Source organism: Trachinotus anak, unplaced genomic scaffold, assembly GCF_046630095.1.
Source record: "Trachinotus anak isolate AG129_WGS33_773 ecotype Australia unplaced genomic scaffold, CSIRO_AGI_Tana_v1 ptg000032l, whole genome shotgun sequence".
NCBI lineage: Eukaryota > Metazoa > Chordata > Actinopteri > Carangiformes > Carangidae > Trachinotus > Trachinotus anak.
Genome location: NW_027273883.1, coordinates 13735513 through 13752891, shown reverse-complemented (window position 1 = coordinate 13752891; position 17379 = coordinate 13735513). Strand labels below are relative to the sequence as shown.

The following is a 17379-nucleotide window of genomic DNA, read 5'->3' as shown; positions in this document are numbered from 1 at the left end:
CCCCGCTGCCGGCCACTTAGTGCTTTCTGGAGGGGTTGCTAATGCATTTCCATTTGTAAACCCTTTCTTTTTTTTTTTTTTACAGAACCAAAATTGAGTCACTGCCCATGATTGGCTCTTATGTTCATTTGACCTAGAACAATATTCTACTCCATGATTAAAATCTTATGCACTAGTTTAATAAATCAATTGAAGTATATTAGCAGTTTAGCAGCAGCTGAGATGTTTTGCTTGTCGCCTTATTTAATTCCTTCATGAGTAAACACTCAGATCTCCAGACCAGCCTGTTTAGGGTTTACATGGACTGACTGACTTTGTAACCATGATAGTGAAAATGGCCAAAGTTCCTTCAAAATGATGATTAGAACCCTCCTCAGCTGAGAGCTGTAGAGTAGTTAATTAATTGATCAATAGGAAATGAATTGACAATATTTTTAATAAAACATTTATAGAACTACATTTAAAGCAAAAATGCCAAATATTTGCAGCAGCCATTCATTGATTAGTATTTTAAGTATAGGACTTTAACTGAAATGAATTTTACCTGAGAGAAAAAAAAAAACACTATCATCTTTGGGTTTTAGATTGTTGGTCTGACAAAACATCACCTGAGAAATTGTAATGAGCATCTTTTCACTATTCACTAAAACTTTTGTGAAATTCATAATAATTAAAAAAGACGATAAAAAGAAGCATTAGTTGGTACAAATGAGTTACACAACAAAGCTTCTGCAGTTCAAATGATAATATTTATTGAGTCAGTGCATAAACCAGTGAAAACACAGCAACAGTACGAAATTAAAACTACAGTATTTTAGTTAAACACTGAAACCGTTGCTAAACCACACGCTTGTTCCAACCCAGACCACGTCACCACTCTCTCGCCCTCAGGTAGCTAACACAGTAGCCATGAATGATCAATGTGTCACATTACATACACAATTCACCTGTACAGCCCGTTTATTAAAGCTTCAAGCAATGTAAACTACTTCATACTCTCCTTTCAGAAAAGTGCTCTGACTGTAAAGTATGGGGTGGACAAGTGCAATAGTGGAGGAGGTGAGTAAAAACTATATGTAGACAAGACATTACTATGGGATGTGAAGTGTGTGAGGTCTGAGCGACTGATAAAATCACGTGATGGGGATGTAAGTCACAGCCATACCAAAAGTTGAAAAGTGCTCATAAAAATCCTCAGTCAGACTTGTCAATATCAAGCTCCTCTGAGTGTAAATGTCCTTCAATACTGGCAGATCAGCTAAGTGGGTTAAAAATGAAAAGCTTTGTTTCATGTGTATATGTGCACTCACAGTGTGTTACAAAACAACCTTTAGCTTCAAATAAATTAAAAACGTAAGAAACAGAACTGTCGGATCTCGAACTCAGACCGGATTCCCTGAACGCAGGGAACGCAGGACTAAAACTTCACTCTAGACCTTTAGCCACGAACAGAATGCTAAAAAGCCTGGTTCAGGAGAGCAGGAGTTTATGTCTTTGTTAAAGCAGAGAAGTAGTGATGCAGGCTCATAGCTACTACCACTGAAACGTGAATAAGAAATCAAGTTAAACTATGAACAGTCGATAACGCGTTCTCTTGAGCCAGGAGTGAGGACTTCTGTGGCCAGCCTTCACTATCAACTCTACTTGAGCCTCCATGAGGAGAGAGGTAGGGAGTACAAATACTGCACGACCACATACTGTACCTTAAACACAGCCAGGGTGTGCAGGGTAAATCAGGGGGCTGTGTCGATAAAATATATCATCTTACAATTCACAAACCACATGAAAATTTTAGTCATTTCTCAACATTACAAAATCAATTTAGGCACTGAGTTCTGAAGGATGATGTGATTAGCATCAACGTCTCCATCGTTCATATTCATTAAGCCCAGTGTGATGTCATTGGTCCATGTTTGGGATCAGGGCGTACGCTCGCATTTGTAATTTAAGGGTCTTGAATGAAAGCAGCTGGTGCCATTTTGCTCAGAGAATCAGCTCTGGTAGGCAGACAGCATCATGGGTGGCCAGCCATCACACCGCCATCTCTTCTCGGTCGGGGTTGACTCTTGTAGAGCCAGGCGGTGTAGGGTGGAGCTTCAGGGAGGGGAGCACTTCCCCTGAGGAATCAGCCAATAGTTAGCCAGGTGACGTTCCACAGGGACTCGCCCTCTTGCTCTCACTCACTGGTCCTCTTCAGGACAGAGGGGGTGGAGTCTGTGAAGGTCCTGAACGTGACAAGCAAGAGGACAATGACGGTGTGGTTGTGTTTATGTGAGGCTGCCTTGTGTTTCAGGTATTTCGGGTGTTGTGTTTACCTGATGGGGTGGAGTGGCCAGGTCGACTGCACCGGTGTGGGCACTGCAGAGCTGGGGCTCATTAACATGGCACTGTAGATGTTGGCTGCAACCACCAGGATGCAAAGGAGGATGGGCCCGATGATGGCACCCTCAAGTCCCAGATAGTATGCTCCACCTGCCACCGCCAGACCTGTCAGATACGGGTGTCCACCACTAAGACACACAGAAAAGAAATGGTTGTTACCACGAAGACATAGTTACAGGACTATATCTTGGCTCATTAAAGGGTGGATTACATTTTTTTCAAATCTATCTGAATACAGTATCACATGCTGTATATAGATAAAGAAAGTTATGGGTCTCTGTAATGATTCCTTCCTTCATAGCTGTAAGAAATGGGCTACAGAATCCACCATAGCTAATATGAGGCTTACGCAGTCTGAGTTATGCAAATCAGATGGGCATGAAATTCCCTCTGTGTTTCTTTGCAGAGGCACAGCAGACGGATACATCCTGGTAATTTTATTGCTGGGACAAAACACAAACAAAACCCACTGCTGAGGCCTCATATTAGCTTCAGCTGAACTTTGGTAACATTTTTACACAGACCTTCCCTTTTCTTACCAGGTAGACACCAATGGCCAGTATGAACAGGAGGAATGTTTACAGCGACCCATGACTCTTTCGATATACATATAGTATGTGACAACTGTATTACTACAAGTAAACAACTTCTCAACAATGTCGCTCTTCATTGCAACACTTTCTGGCAGGTGGCTAACATATCTGTTTTTCAATGCTGCAGCAATCATGACTGCACCATCACAAATTGTAACTGCAAATTCCAGCGCTTTAGCTGTAAAAAGAATATAACTTAAACTGAAAAATAAAAGGCAGCAAATGGTTCTTTACGATTGATTTAAAGATTATCCTGGATGATTTTTCTCTGTGTACTGAAAGGATATAAACCTCACCATAAGAGGTATGCAAAATAAGTATGCTTTTGAAACAGTTAATAATGTAAATATGAATTCAACAGGCTAAAACATGATTATATACAATAGGTCTGTATTTCCTTTTGCTCTATACCAAACCCAACTGGTTATTTCTGCAACATTAAACCATCACCTACGTTAATGTGACCGAAGTCGTCACCCCAGCGAAAGAGGGCAGCGCTGTGGGAAACACTATTCAAAGGGAAACAGACTTTCAACAGGAGGCTGCCATAAACCATGTCTGGTGTTGTTTTCATTAGGTCCATCTCCAACAGCTGACAGTTTATGAAACTGGCTGAGGCAAAAGGAGACTGTTTATAGATTTCACCAACAGCAGGGTTTTGTCTCATAGCCGTGTTAGGGTACCAACCAGGCTTGTATGTGTTACACTAACAGTCGCAGGTGGGATGTTGAAAGTCGTTGGCCAAATGTTGCAGCTTAAAAAAAAAAAAACACACACACACACACACACACACACGAGCTGGTGCCAATGGTGTTGTGCATACCTACCCAGAGATATCAGAGTAGATGGCTGTATCTACAAAATACGTCGGAAGCAGATGGCAGATCAGCAGCAGCACAGCCTTGACACCTTCCCCCTGGGCCAACCACAGGTCACACACTGCCGGCACCGCTGCCCAGTAGGTCCCCAGGAATGGTACTGCACCCAGGATGGCAGCCAGAGCTTCAGGCCAGGAGAGAGGGATTCAGAGAGTGAGAATATACTCAGCGTGGCTTGGCAGGTGCACATATAGTGCCAGCACAATCTGCTGTGGACACACTGACTCACCAGAAGGAATGAAGACGATGTTGATGCCAAAGATGGTGTGAGTGAGCCAAGTGTAGAGGCCATAGAAACCAGCCATTTTCAGAGAGGCGTCAAACACTCCTCTTCCATACAAACACACAGACAAGGTCAAAAATCATCTCCTTGAGATATATTTAGAGAGTTTCCCACCACACACATGATGACTTTGTGCATGTGACTACCTGATCGCCTCTTCTACAGACTGGCCTATGATATTGGAGGAGGGTCCTGGCTGGGAGAGAGGTGTCAGGCTGATCACCCATTTGACAGGTTTGTAATATTCACCACTGGAGCTCAGCAGGTAGAAGAGAGTGGTCAGGAAAATCACCTGCATACACACAGGAGGCAGCACAAATATGATGCATTAGAATAGGTAGGTAAAAAAAATAAAAATAAAACTATTTAGACTAAGAACATATAACATAAAAGGTTACTAAAGATTACTAAACTTGATTTAATTGACTATAATTAATGTCAATCAACTTAATTTAATTGGGTAAACCTAATTTAATCAAATTAATTCCAACCAATTTCACTTATTTGAGTAAATAAATCTAATTTGATCACCTGATGGCAGAATGGTTAGGATGCATACCACGTGGGCATAAATCCCTCAGCAGTAAGTCCCTGATTCAACTCCCGGTCAGCCAGACCATGTGCAGCTTGCAGTTAACTAAATTTAAACCAATCAACTTTATTCAATTGAGTTAATTGATTTCAATTTAATGCGTTGAACTCAACTGAATTTTATTGAGTAAATTTAAATCAGTTTAATGTATTTAACTATATTTAATATTTAATGAATCTAACTCCATTTAATTTAACTGAGTAAAGTAATAAAGTATAAAATTAGATTACCATAGATTTACTCAATAAAATCAATATGTATTAATTTCATTAAATCAATCAAATATATTGAATAGAATTAAATATATTGAGTTTAACTGATCAAATCTAATGTTATTTACTAAATCAAATTACATGGAGTGAAAATAATTCAATAAAATGTGAATATATGGTGTCACAGTGAAAGTGACCTTTGACTATTTGGATATAAAATGTTGTCACTGCATGTCACTGCTGTCACTATTAAACATTTGTGTTTATTTTGTAACATTTGTGTCTGAATTCTTGAGTTCTGGGCAAAAACATGTTTTGTGAGGTCACAGTGACCTTGACTTGTGACCAAATTCTTATCAGTTCATCCAAGTGGATGTTTGTGCCATCTGTAATGAAATTCCCAACAGGTGTTCCTGATACATTGCATTTGCAAGAATGGGACTGACCTCTGACCTGTTCATCCTTGAGGTTAACTGAATGTTTGTGCCAAATTTGAAGACATTCTCTCAAAGCGTTACTGAGATGAGCGTGTTCATGAGACTGGGACAGACAATCAGAAAATAAAATGCCTCCGGCCACAGTTGTCACCAGCTCAGAGTCATAAAAACCATTTACTCTGAAGAAGGCATCAGTTGTAACGACTGCGCTTGCTACTCTTCAGCATCACAAAAGAGTAAAGGTGCAGAAAATGTTGACCATTAAAAGACTTATTTTTACTCTGAGAGCAAACCAGTTTACCTTTAGCTGGAACTGCAGATTTTGCTGGTTTCAATACATCGGGTGAGTAAGGGGGATGAGCAAGGCAATTCTTCATAATGTTGCCAGTAAACCAAACAAACAAAAAGATTTTGAGCTAGAAGGTTTATATGAGTCAATGTTTCATACCAGACTCAGAGCAAAGTTGAGCAGAGCCGTGCCGCTGTGGAACAACACAGTGAAGAGGGTGGTTGTGGTGGAGATGAGGAGGCCAACATTCCTACTCATAACCACCCACAGAGACTCCAGGATCTACAAAACAAGGCAACAGTAAACATGTCATCCACAGGAAAACTGCGCGCTCCTTTGAGACAGAGCTATGAATGTGTCAGTGAATTATGACCTGCAGTTACTATAACACCCATTAGAGGCTAATTGAGGCAGCGCTGATATACAGTACAGCATCCCAACAGCGTTTTATTAAAATCCATTCACTGATTCTCTGATATATCATTTTTGACACAAAGAAAACAGAGGATGTATCTCAATCCTCTGCCTCATACAGAAGACAGTGTATAAACACATCCACACTTACAGACAGCAGAGTCTCAATATTATCCTGTAGAAATGAGGCGATGTCCTTCCAGTCCAGGATGTCCGTTAACCAGCTGTTCTGTCTCTGAACCATCATCTTCTGACCACGGTGGCGTCCAGAGTGGGTCACGTTCTGCAAAGTGTATGGAATATTTTATGACTTTGACATGTTGAGCCACTGCAAAACATTTTTCCTCCACGTCAAGAAGTTAAACAAATTGGCCTGACCTCTGCCGTCCTTATATTACCTTCACAAACCAGGAGTGGTAGAGTCGGTCCCAAAGCTCCAAAACTTGTTTTTCTATCACTGCTGTGTGGTTCACCTTGTCTCCTAACATCTTATGAAGCTGCACACAGAGGAAAAGAAACATGAAGATTTGTTGCATAACCGGCTGTCAAACTATTTACATTTTCTTCATATTTGATGAGAGATAAATCAGAGCCTGCCATTATTCCCACCTTCTGTGTTATCCATTCTCTCCCATGTTGATAAACATTCGTAGCAGCTGAATTGAGAGCCCTCTGAACCACACGAGCCTCTGGAAGCCAACTAGGGGAGGACAGTGTCAGAAAAAAGGAAAGGTGTCCGTGACTCCAAATGAGACAAAAGAGACAAACTTGAAGAAGTAAAAAAGAGATGAAATTGTCATACTTTGCCCATTCTGGATGATTAGAGACAGTCTCATTGATGAGGTTACTGGTTACCTCAATGATGTGAACGCTCTCATGATGGACCTAGACAGATCACAAGTTACTTAGTAGTCCAAGACCATGTCAGTGCCACTCAAACGCAGTGACGTGATTCAGCAGAACAAAAACAGTACCATAGCGGTCAGCAGCAGCGCCATGAGCAGAGTCCCTGTGACCAGGAGGAAGATGATAAAGATGCTGATGATTTTATCCAGAGATCGCTCCAACCACACGATCATCTGCACAGAGAGGGGGGAGAACACACAGACACAAAGAAATAGAAGAAAGAGAGGAAAGAGGAGAGATGGTAGAATAGGCACAAAGTCAGTGCTGTTCTGAAGGGGTGGAAAACATACAGTGATCAGACACATGGAGAAACCTGTGTCCTTCCCGTGTGATGAGGCAGTTTTGGATCTAAAAGCTGCCCCCTTGAGCCCTGAGGACGATAAAGTAGTTGGCTGAGTGAGCGATTCTGCACATACACATGCAAGTGCAAGCTACTGAGTGAAGCACTCAGGCTGTGTGCCGCTATATTCATGACTTATCTGTCAAAATCCTTTATTCTGGAGGTCTTGTTAGCCGACCCATCAGTCTTTCAAAGTGTACAGTGTGTTGTAAGGTGGTGCAATTCTTAACTCAGGTTTCTCAATGCTCCAAAACTTTATCAACAGCCAGCTTATAACAGATTTAGTCTCCATTTGTATCTGTGCCCATGTGTTAAAGTCAAGTTACTGGGGTTGATGGTGAGTTACTGGTAGAGGCTCTGTTAGTGGACATCTCTTTCTCATAAGATCGTGCCCTAATGTTTCATCATTACGCGGATGGTGACGTTATATGGTAGTCAGTCAAGGTTCCACACACTGCAATAAAATCCTAACGCTCAGAATAATCTGTGATTTTGTAGGGTTTTTTTTTCCCACCATCAGTAGGGATGTAATCTTATCTTAAAGAGAATTAAACTTGGCAGGCTGACTGAAATGCATCAAATCCATTACAAACAAAAAAATGGAAACACCACATCAAAACAGACTTTATATTCAACAAACTAAATAAGGCAGTTAAACAGGTAAATTAGTATGTTGAGTAACAATCATAAATAAGGGTCTGGTTTAGAAGAGTTCCGGCGATCACCACAGCTTAATGCAACATGAGATCACTAATGAAGAACCAAACAAGCCACACAATCAGTACATTTTCTTAATAAACCTTCAAAATCATGAATAAGTACAAACTATGTAATCAGAAATTTTCTGAACTGGACCAATGCCGCTATCACACTGTGTCGACAAACACCACAACAAAAGCTTCATAAATGAACATTTCTTTGAAAACCAGGACACATGAACAAATGCCTTGTGCTAGGAGGATAAGCAAATCAAAACCATTTTCCTGCACCTACATCATTTCATGCTCTAAGGAAGCCAGAGGACACCACTGATGCCCGTGGCTATTTTAATATTGTGATGAAGCCACAAAAGTCATCTTGTTCAAGTGATAAGGTCAAATGCCTGCAATAACTGCACTGTTGAATCAACCATGTCACACGATGAGGGACTTTTATGCCACTGTTCAAAATGGGTTTCATGTGAAATGTCTATCATGCCCATCCCAGGGCTCAAAATCTAAACTTAACTGAACCTTTGAAGCGAGAGGCTGACATGACTCTCTGTTTTTCTTACTGTCAACAAAAACACTGCAAAGACCAAAACCAACTATGTGCAATACTTTCCAATGTCATTACTCCTGTCTGTGACACTCCAGCCCCAAAGCCCATTACTGAAGATGTAAATCTTTAATAATAGGACACAGATGTATTGTTTCATTTTTTTAAAAAAGACTCAGTAATGTCCTAAAACAGCTGTGCACTGAAGTTTAATGCAAACCTGACACAAACAGGGGTAAACTGTCCATTTGCTGGAGACTACTTTCAGGCACAGATTAATACACATCAGAACGACTCAAAAAAAAAAAAAAACTACAGTGCCTATGTTCATGATAACAAAGAAACATGTCACCCAGTGCCAAGTTATGGCTCGCTGGTGTTGATTTTAATAGTTTTAGGACTTCAGTATCAGGCTTTGGCTACACACACAAAAGTTAATGGAGGGAGTTATGGTTTATTCATGGGATTTGTTGATACTAAGAAAAATATAGAATTTTTCTGTCTTATCCTTAAAGCAAAGATGATGCCAAAGCACATCCTTTTACCCCTGCATCTAATATCCTACCTCAGACAGTCCAGGCCCCAGATGACATGACCACATAGAGAAGTTAAAGCTCTTCTAAATGATAAAACTTGACCCATTTTGTTTTCAGTTTTGATATTCATAAACTGTTTGGTGTTTCCATTGTTTTGCCCATGCCCAGCCACTTTCCCCACCATTACAGCTCCTGAAGTGTGATCACACATCTCCAAGGGTTCTGTCTGGGAGACCACGGGCAGTGTTTCTCCTGCATCTCCATCAAAAACTTCAGACTTTAAATCAGGCTTTTTCATCTGCACTTGTCAGAAACACTGCCCTCGACTCCCTCTCCGCCCTGCTGTGTCTACACCAGCCTCCTCTCCATGCAGCTCATACACTCTCAAGCCAAACCTGCCAGTTACGACAAAGCAGGGAAGGTACGGACAGGGCTGAGGGACAAAAGAGTCCCACGTCCCCCGACTGTAGCTTCCCGTAAAAATAAAAGCAAGCAGCGGGAAACCAGCAAGAGGACAGACATGTAGACAGGATGAGAGGGTGATGGCAGTGGATGGGTAAAGCGCCAGTCCAAGCTACTACAGGGTGTGCCCACACTTTCACGCGCACCCACACATATATATCCAGGTTATTTCTTTATCCTCACGTTCTCTCATATACACACACTCTTTTTTGTCAGTCTCTCTTTCTCTCAGCACTCTGCTCCTCCAAATCATTACCTGCTTGTTAAGCCAATGCCAGAGCTTGGGAGGAGACAAGAGACATTGGGAAGATTATTACTGGAAAAAGATCTGTGCAGCAGTCATCACATGTACCCGTGCGACAAGAACACAACTTCCGTGTGGGTAGAGGCAGTGAGGGATCAGAAAGTGACAGGCAGGATTTAACTACTGACCATACAGGGAGTGTGGGATGCAAATCACTGTGAGTAACACAACAACATCCCAAAACCTTCAAAACAAAGACATATTTTAGTGTGAAAGGTGTCAGCAGGAAGGTCATTGACGCCATTATAGAAAAACGTAATTCATGTAACACTAGACCTGATCACTCATTCTAACACACACCTCTAGTTACGCCCCGAGTTGATGGTGCCAGAAAATTTGATTCAATACTTTTCAAAGTCTTTTTAAAGCAATATTAATTGATTTTGTACAAGGGCAACAAAACAACCTGTCAAAACCAAAGTGACATATCTCCTTACATATTTGTTATAGTCCTAGCAGACTGGTAGTGTCTGCAGTTTGGTGCTGAGTAGCATATGTTTGGCAGAGCTTTTTCTGCGATAACAGCCACCTGCTGCTGCTGCTGGAAACAATGCTGAGGAGAGTCTGTGAAACTGAGTCAAAAACAAAGTCGGGGAACTGAAATCCAAAACAATTAACTGAAACATGCCAAAATGTGGAACTGCAGTGTGTAGGATCCATTTTATCATATCTTATTAGAAGCAAATATATCTAGTATCCCTAAAGACAGATTTTAAGTGTGATATAGACCATAATGATCAATTTTTTGCTGTATTATTTTAATACTTTTGCAGAATCCTTATTGACCTGTTGATATCCTATTTATGTAACTAACAGCCCTGATAGCAACTGACGGTCTTTAATGTGGACAATGTAACAGAAAACATCTGTGTGCCTGGATGAGGATGTGTGAAATCAAAGATAGAGGAAATAAGGACCACAGCTGCACCAGCAGCACCTGTAGATCAGTCAGAGGCGTTACCTTGGTGTCGATGCGAAGCAGGAACTGAGCCAGGCCTTTGATTGGTCCAGGCAGCAGGGCTTCCTCTCGCTCACGTCCAAACTTCTCCAGCACCATCCACCACGAGGTAAGAGTCCGCTCAGCAAAGCTCTTCAGGCCAAAGTGGACCACCAGCTTCTTCAGCACCCACACTGAAGTATCAATGCAACATCAGCCTCAGTATAACGTACGCAGGAGCACATCAAAGGGTGTGTGTATTCATATACATTTGCACGTGTGTTACCAGCCACAGGGATAGGCAGCAGCTGTAGGATCCAAAGGTTGAGCCAGACCTGAACCAGAACTATGGCCCAGACCAGTAGAATAAAGTAGATATCACTGGCTCTGTGGGAGCTCTTCTCTTTCTGGAAGAGGCCAGCTGGTAATGAGCGAGAGCCCCGAGGGAACCCGGGGGTGGCTGGAACGGGGCCCACAGACTGCACACCATCTTCGGGGAGATGAGGGGGAGGGGGCAGAGGAAGAGAAAGAAAGGACAAAGCAATGAGGATGGATATTGGTTAGGTGTATGAAATGCTAACCACCATGACTGAGTAATCAGGCCAAAGCAGAAGTGTCTTGAGCTGTATTTCCTCAAATGGGCCCTAGAAGCTGGGTCCAATACATGTTAACTGTGGAGAACAAAGATTCAATTTCTCTGTTCAATGCACAGTGAATATATGTTTAACACAATACGTTAGGTGCTTAATAATCAATAGTTAATTCATCTTATGTAAATCTCTATGGTGACGTTCAGGTTAATGTTCATTAAAGTCATATAAACACTTATGGAACCGTAGGTTTTACACTCTACTTGCTTGATTAGCCAAGGTGGTTATTGATTAGTTATTACAAATCAGCTCCGCAGAGCCTTCCACCACACTGCCTATTCTCTCAGTGCAGCAAATGAGAAATCCAGAGTCTCATATTCACTTCCCCTATATTAGTCTGTAGACTGTGAGTTGCACCCGGGTGGCAACCCACCGTGACGTCACCCACTGGTTTGTGAGCTGTCATTTTGAAGCCTTATATACAGTCTATGGTTGCACCTGTAATAAAAGCTTCTGTAATGCACTGAGTTGAATAAACGAAAGCTATCTTACCTGTGGTAGAGTTTTCACTGGGCTCAGTTTTCATCTGAAGGTTGCTACAGGAGATTGCCATGTAAATAGTATTAGCAGCAAATGACAGCACCTGCCCTGACAGCTCTCCTGGGGAGATAAGGAGAGACAGAAAACAACAGTAACTCACAAAGGCAGAGGGTGTAAAGAGCAAAAAGCAACAATCTTTCTGCTGGTTGTCCTTATATTCTGATGTTCGTAACACAAGTGTCCACTGTGAGAGACTAACTGTCGACCTAGGGTCACTTGTGTTTTAGGGAAAAGCTGGGCGAAGACAACTGAGACTAGAGATATCTCAATCTAAGTGCTGGTTGAGGTTGAGGACCAGGAATAACAAATTATAAAACCCCTCATTGTAGGAGGTTTACTTCTCCACTGTTGAGTTAAAAGGATGATAGCTGAACAGCCTATAGTAGCTCATCTGAAGCAATATTTCAATATTTTGGGAGAAATGTTCATTCACTCTACTGTTGAGAATTACATGAGAAGACTGATAACACTTTCATGTCTGTAGGATGAATATGACACTACATCAGACATTAGCCTAGCTTAGCATAAGGACTGGAAACAGTGAGCCTGACGTTACCCAAATGTAACTAAGTCCACCTACCAGCACTTCATACGCTCACAAATAAACACAGTTTATCTCTGTTGCTTTTCCCCATACTAAAACAATTACCTGCACCTTTTTTTTTTACCAAATGTATGAGTACCCAGTTGACAGGGAGTAAAGGCTTCTTACTGTGGTAAAATGTGAATGTGTGTGTGTCCATAAACCTTCACCTCTGCCAGAGACGGGTGGTTTCTCTTGGGAGCCCACGATGAGGAGTATAACCACAACCACAAATATGGGCACCCTCCATGAGCCGGTCAGAGACACTAAAAACAGATACAGAAATCAGGGTGATAACTGTGCATCTTCTCTCTATTGTGGATAAACATCTTGTTCTTAAACTGCATGTTGTGTTGTTGACATTCGTGGTTATTATCTTGGTGGAGCTGCTGACAACTAGGGCATTGCTTTGTCTTGTTGGACCAGCTGAACCACATTTCTAAGCATGTCTTCCCGTAAGATATGGGTTAAAGTAAGATTGATCATTTTGACCAGACATCTGGTAGCATTATTATTATTATTATAAAGACACACATGAGAGACAGAACATTTTTTTCAAACTCCCTTCTGCTTGTTCTTGCCTTGAGCAGAACGTCTTTTTAATAGCTCTCAGCCACTTTTAACATTTCACGCCTAAAGGTCAACACTTCTTTTCAGCGCCACTTGTGTGTGCTAAAAATACCTTCTAAGACTTCCTCATCTTACTATATAACCCTGCAAGCGCTCTGTTTAACGGACTTGTGGACCTGTAGAGACAACTCCCTTTAACTAGGAAAAAAACTCACCCCGGGGCGAAGGAGGAATTTGCATTAAAGTATGAAATGACAACAAACATGTCTGAGCAGGCTCTTCACGTGTCCTCTCATCTCCCCACTCACCAATATAGAAGAGCAGGACGGCCCAGACGGGGAGAGCCAGAGCCTTCAGGTAGCGCACGGTTTGGGGACTCCACTTGAAACAAACCGTCAACATGTAGCCAAACACCACAGTGCAAACCTGAGAGGAAACAAAAGATAACAAATTTGTTTTACAGAAATACTGCTGTCCAAATCAACGACTCCAAACGACATTTAATTGGAAGCTAAGACTCTGAGTTATTGTGGGTTTTGCTATTAACATTTCAAGTAGAGCTGAAACAAAGAGTTGATTACATAAAAAATAAATATTTTGTGTGAACTTTTGATGGTCAGTTTATGATTTAAGTAATTTTTCAACAAAAAAGCCAAGCATTCCCCAATAACAGCGTCTCACATGTGACAACAGAGCATTATTTTTTTGTTTTAAGTAACTGTAAATCATTGAAAATGGCACCAAGGGTTCAAAACCCAGAGTGCTTGCTTTGTCCAGGCAATCTGAAAAAGGCACCTTGGACTTTAGGAAACTGTGATGGACATTTTTCACTATTTTTTCAGCCACAGCTGATTGTACTGAAGATTTGTTTAATTTAAATGTGACTTTGCATCATAACTTATCAGAAGAATGTTCTTGTGTCCTGTGTTATTGCTTCCAAACATATCGGCGGACCAACAAGTTAACAAGACCAGTTCAGTAAGTAGCTCAACAACAAATACCATTATATCAGGATTAGATGACAGAACAATGTTTCCCTGATCTTTTGCCTAAACCATTGCACATTTCAAAAACATAAGCTTTTGGGCTTTCCAGAAAAGCATGAAATGTGGCGCTCCAATCTGTAATCAGCTGGCAACAGATGTCTTAGCTGGTTCCACTCCACACAAAGACATATTTCAAAGTAATTTAACATAGTGTCCTCTTTCCTATTTATAGACAAGGCCTGTGTCTGTCTACCTCTGCATTTAGAGAAAGGACAGGCTGTCTGAGGAGGAACATTTAATGCAATTTGTATCTAGTCAAAGCGAGGCCGGGCTCAGGCCCCTGCAGCTGTTTTGGAATAATAAGGTATTGATTGATCAAACACTGGAATTGCAGTAAATTAGATCAGGTGCCATACAAATTTAGGCATATATTCCAAGAAAACAACTTTCTGCTTTGAGGTTTATTGAATAAGCCGTGAGATGGAAATAAGATACAATTTGCAGCTCCAAGTCAGCCTGCACCGGTTTTAAACCAGTATTATCCTTTACTGACTCTCATTTACCGTTTATGGGGTTGTGTCATGATGATATGATTATATTGTATCATACTTTGACAAAGTTTTACTGTCCATATGAATGATTCTGAGCAAAAAAAATAAAAGCATAATTTGAGTTGCAACTAACAATTACTTGTACTGCCTGGGGCCAGCCCTAAAATCGCACAAACAATACACCATACTGTATTATTAATTTAACCAAATTGGTAATAAAGTATTACTGACACAAATTCCTCAGTATAGCAGCATCCTCCTTGTTCCAAGTGAAAGCTGCTGTAATCCAAAGCAAAACAGAAAGAGGACTGGGGCTCTATCAAATCAACCCACAATGCAAGTACGCAAAAAAAAAACCTGAGTCTCCTCTCTGCTGGTCCACTTACAGGACTGAATTTGGTTCATTTATATGTGAAAACAGCCTTAGATTCTGTCACTTATAACTTTCTCTCTGAATGATCATTTTACAATTAATTATAGCTCAAAATCTCAGCACGTTGGGGTTGTCTTTAATTCAGTGTGTATGGTGATTTGTCAGATGAAGTTTCAGGTACAAAATCAATATTTTATCAGTGCAGAGCAGCAACTTGGAAGTGGCTTGGAGGTTAACATGTTGTCTCAATGGGCCGTGTTTCAGTCACTTCTTCACGATCGTTCTGTAGTTGGACAACAGAAACAGAAAAATGTGTAGAAGAGAACAGCTTTATTAGGAATTCAGCTGTGTTTAAATTCAGCTGAATATATGTGAGCACAGAGAGTAGGAGAGAAGCAAACAGATAAAAGGGCAGAAACTGGTTGACACTAGGCTGAATGCAAATAGTCTACACAGCCCAGCCATATGCTAGGTTTTAACCTTGCCTTGTTATCGTTTACTTTCACTGATAATGTTCTCAATATATCATTTTGTCTATAAAATGCCAGATAATAGTGAAAGGCCGATAACCGTTTCCAAAAGCACAGGTTTTCATGCAGAAATTGCTTGTTTTGTCCAAATTAACCAAAAAAACAAATGATATTTAATCTACTCCTCTGAGCATATTTAGTGAGACATGATTCTTTGGGCTAATGAACCATTCTGCACACACTTGTAATACAGATAGTGTATAAATACTGATAAAAAATATACTGATACTGAGTTCAACCATTACCCCCCTCCAATCTGAGCTGCGGCCGGTTTAGGGTGACCCAGCTGACAAAGCTGACCTCGCCCACCCTGTAGCATCCACACTGACTAACACAGAGGACCGTTTGTCATCATTAAGGGAAGGGTGTGTGTGTGTGTGTGTGTGTGTGTGTGTGTGTGTGTGTGTGTGTGTGTGTGAGGGGGCGGGGGTGATACCCAGTTGCCACTGTCCATTGACTCACCCACACAGCGTGGAAACAGTCCAGCGCGGCCCCTATGATCCCACAGGCGTGCCCGAGGATCACCTGCATGCCGATGACGCTCCAGAAAAGGTAAAGGAAGTAAACTAGCGGCGCCCCAGCCCCGATCACCAGCAGCACCGTGAGCCTCTCCAGCACCAGCCTGCCCATCGCCTCCACCCCGTAGTTTACGCACCACACCGGAACCAACAGGGTGCCCACCACGATGGGCGTCCCGGTGTCTTGCAGGCCGGTGAGCCAAGAGCGGCCGAGCCGGGCCAGGGAGTACTTGAAGGGGTGGAGGAAGGTGCCACAGAGCACTGCCCAGAGCAGCGGGCGGAGGAAGGCCTCCAGGATGAAGTAGACCAGGACAGCCGCCCCGCAACAGATAGCCACAAAGATCATCGCCCCCGTGTTGTAAAAGGCCTGTTTAATGTTTTTGTCAAACTTGAGGGAGGAGGGCTGGGTTAGCAGCTGGCTCATCATCCCGACGGCCGGCTGGACACTCTCGGAGAAGGAGACAAAGTGTGGCCGCTCAGCGTGAGGGCTCTCCGGCGGAGAGACCGCGGCAGGCTCCGGCGCCGAGTCCTCCTCGCCTGCCATGTTCCTCGATTCCGCTTCGGCTGTGTGCCCGGGGGATGCGCCGTGTGAAGGAGGAAAACATGTGACGTTGAACTAACGAAATGCCCAATGGCATTGTGGGCTTTGCAGTGTAAATAAAAAGTAAGTAGTTAATGTGTTTTTTTTTTAATGTGTGATTATTGCAAGCAGTTGCAGTTAGAAACGTGGTTCCAAAGTTGATATATTAAGCATGTTTAGGAGATGTGTCCTTGGTTATATTTATATTATATTTTATATGATTTTTTTCTTTTTCTGAATTTTTTCTGATTTTTTTTAATTTTTTTAAAAAATTATTATTTTGGATCATAACATGAAGAAACATGATTTTACCTGAAAAACAATACAAGCTACAACACCGAAACTTGGTAGCTGAAACAGCGACCCCCACACTTCAGTGCCCCAGCTACTCAATATGGGCAGCAATGGCGCCACCATGTGGTGAGAAATGAGCATACAAATGTTACAAAAAATATTTTGGCTCATATTTCGGCAACTATGAGGCGTAGAAGAAAGAGATTCTGGTGTTTATCATGGATGTGTAATACATCCATAGTGTCTCTGGGTTCAGTGGATGCTGATAATAATATAAGCCACGTCCGTTTGCGTCAAGAAAATCTCCCGCAATTTTGAATATTTTGCCAGACATACTTTTTCCTCTTTGGCATCTATTATCATCTATCCGAGCTTCATCAAT

The 17379-nt window shown here is 41.8% G+C and overlaps 1 protein-coding gene across 2 annotated transcripts; it reads right to left on the bottom strand.

Annotated features, from left to right (window-relative positions):
- Positions 1 to 727: 727 nt before the first annotated feature.
- tmem245 (transmembrane protein 245) lies at positions 728 to 17230 on the bottom strand. 2 transcript variants are annotated; one of them, XM_071470467.1, is made up of 18 exons: positions 16068 to 17230; positions 13474 to 13591; positions 12766 to 12861; positions 11965 to 12072; positions 11109 to 11312; positions 10847 to 11016; positions 9838 to 9861; positions 7055 to 7159; positions 6883 to 6965; positions 6690 to 6780; positions 6479 to 6577; positions 6232 to 6363; positions 5826 to 5948; positions 4283 to 4428; positions 4083 to 4183; positions 3803 to 3977; positions 2316 to 2510; positions 728 to 2225 (listed from the first exon to the last, which is right to left on the bottom strand). In XM_071470467.1, the coding sequence occupies exons 1-18, from the start codon at positions 16665 to 16667 to the stop codon at positions 2177 to 2179; spliced, it is 2619 nt and encodes an 872-aa protein (XP_071326568.1). In that variant the 5' UTR covers positions 16668 to 17230; the 3' UTR covers positions 728 to 2176. The 2 variants fall into 2 exon arrangements, with proteins under 2 accessions (XP_071326568.1, XP_071326570.1); XM_071470469.1 differs by lacking the exon at positions 9838 to 9861.
- Positions 17231 to 17379: the final 149 nt, after the last annotated feature.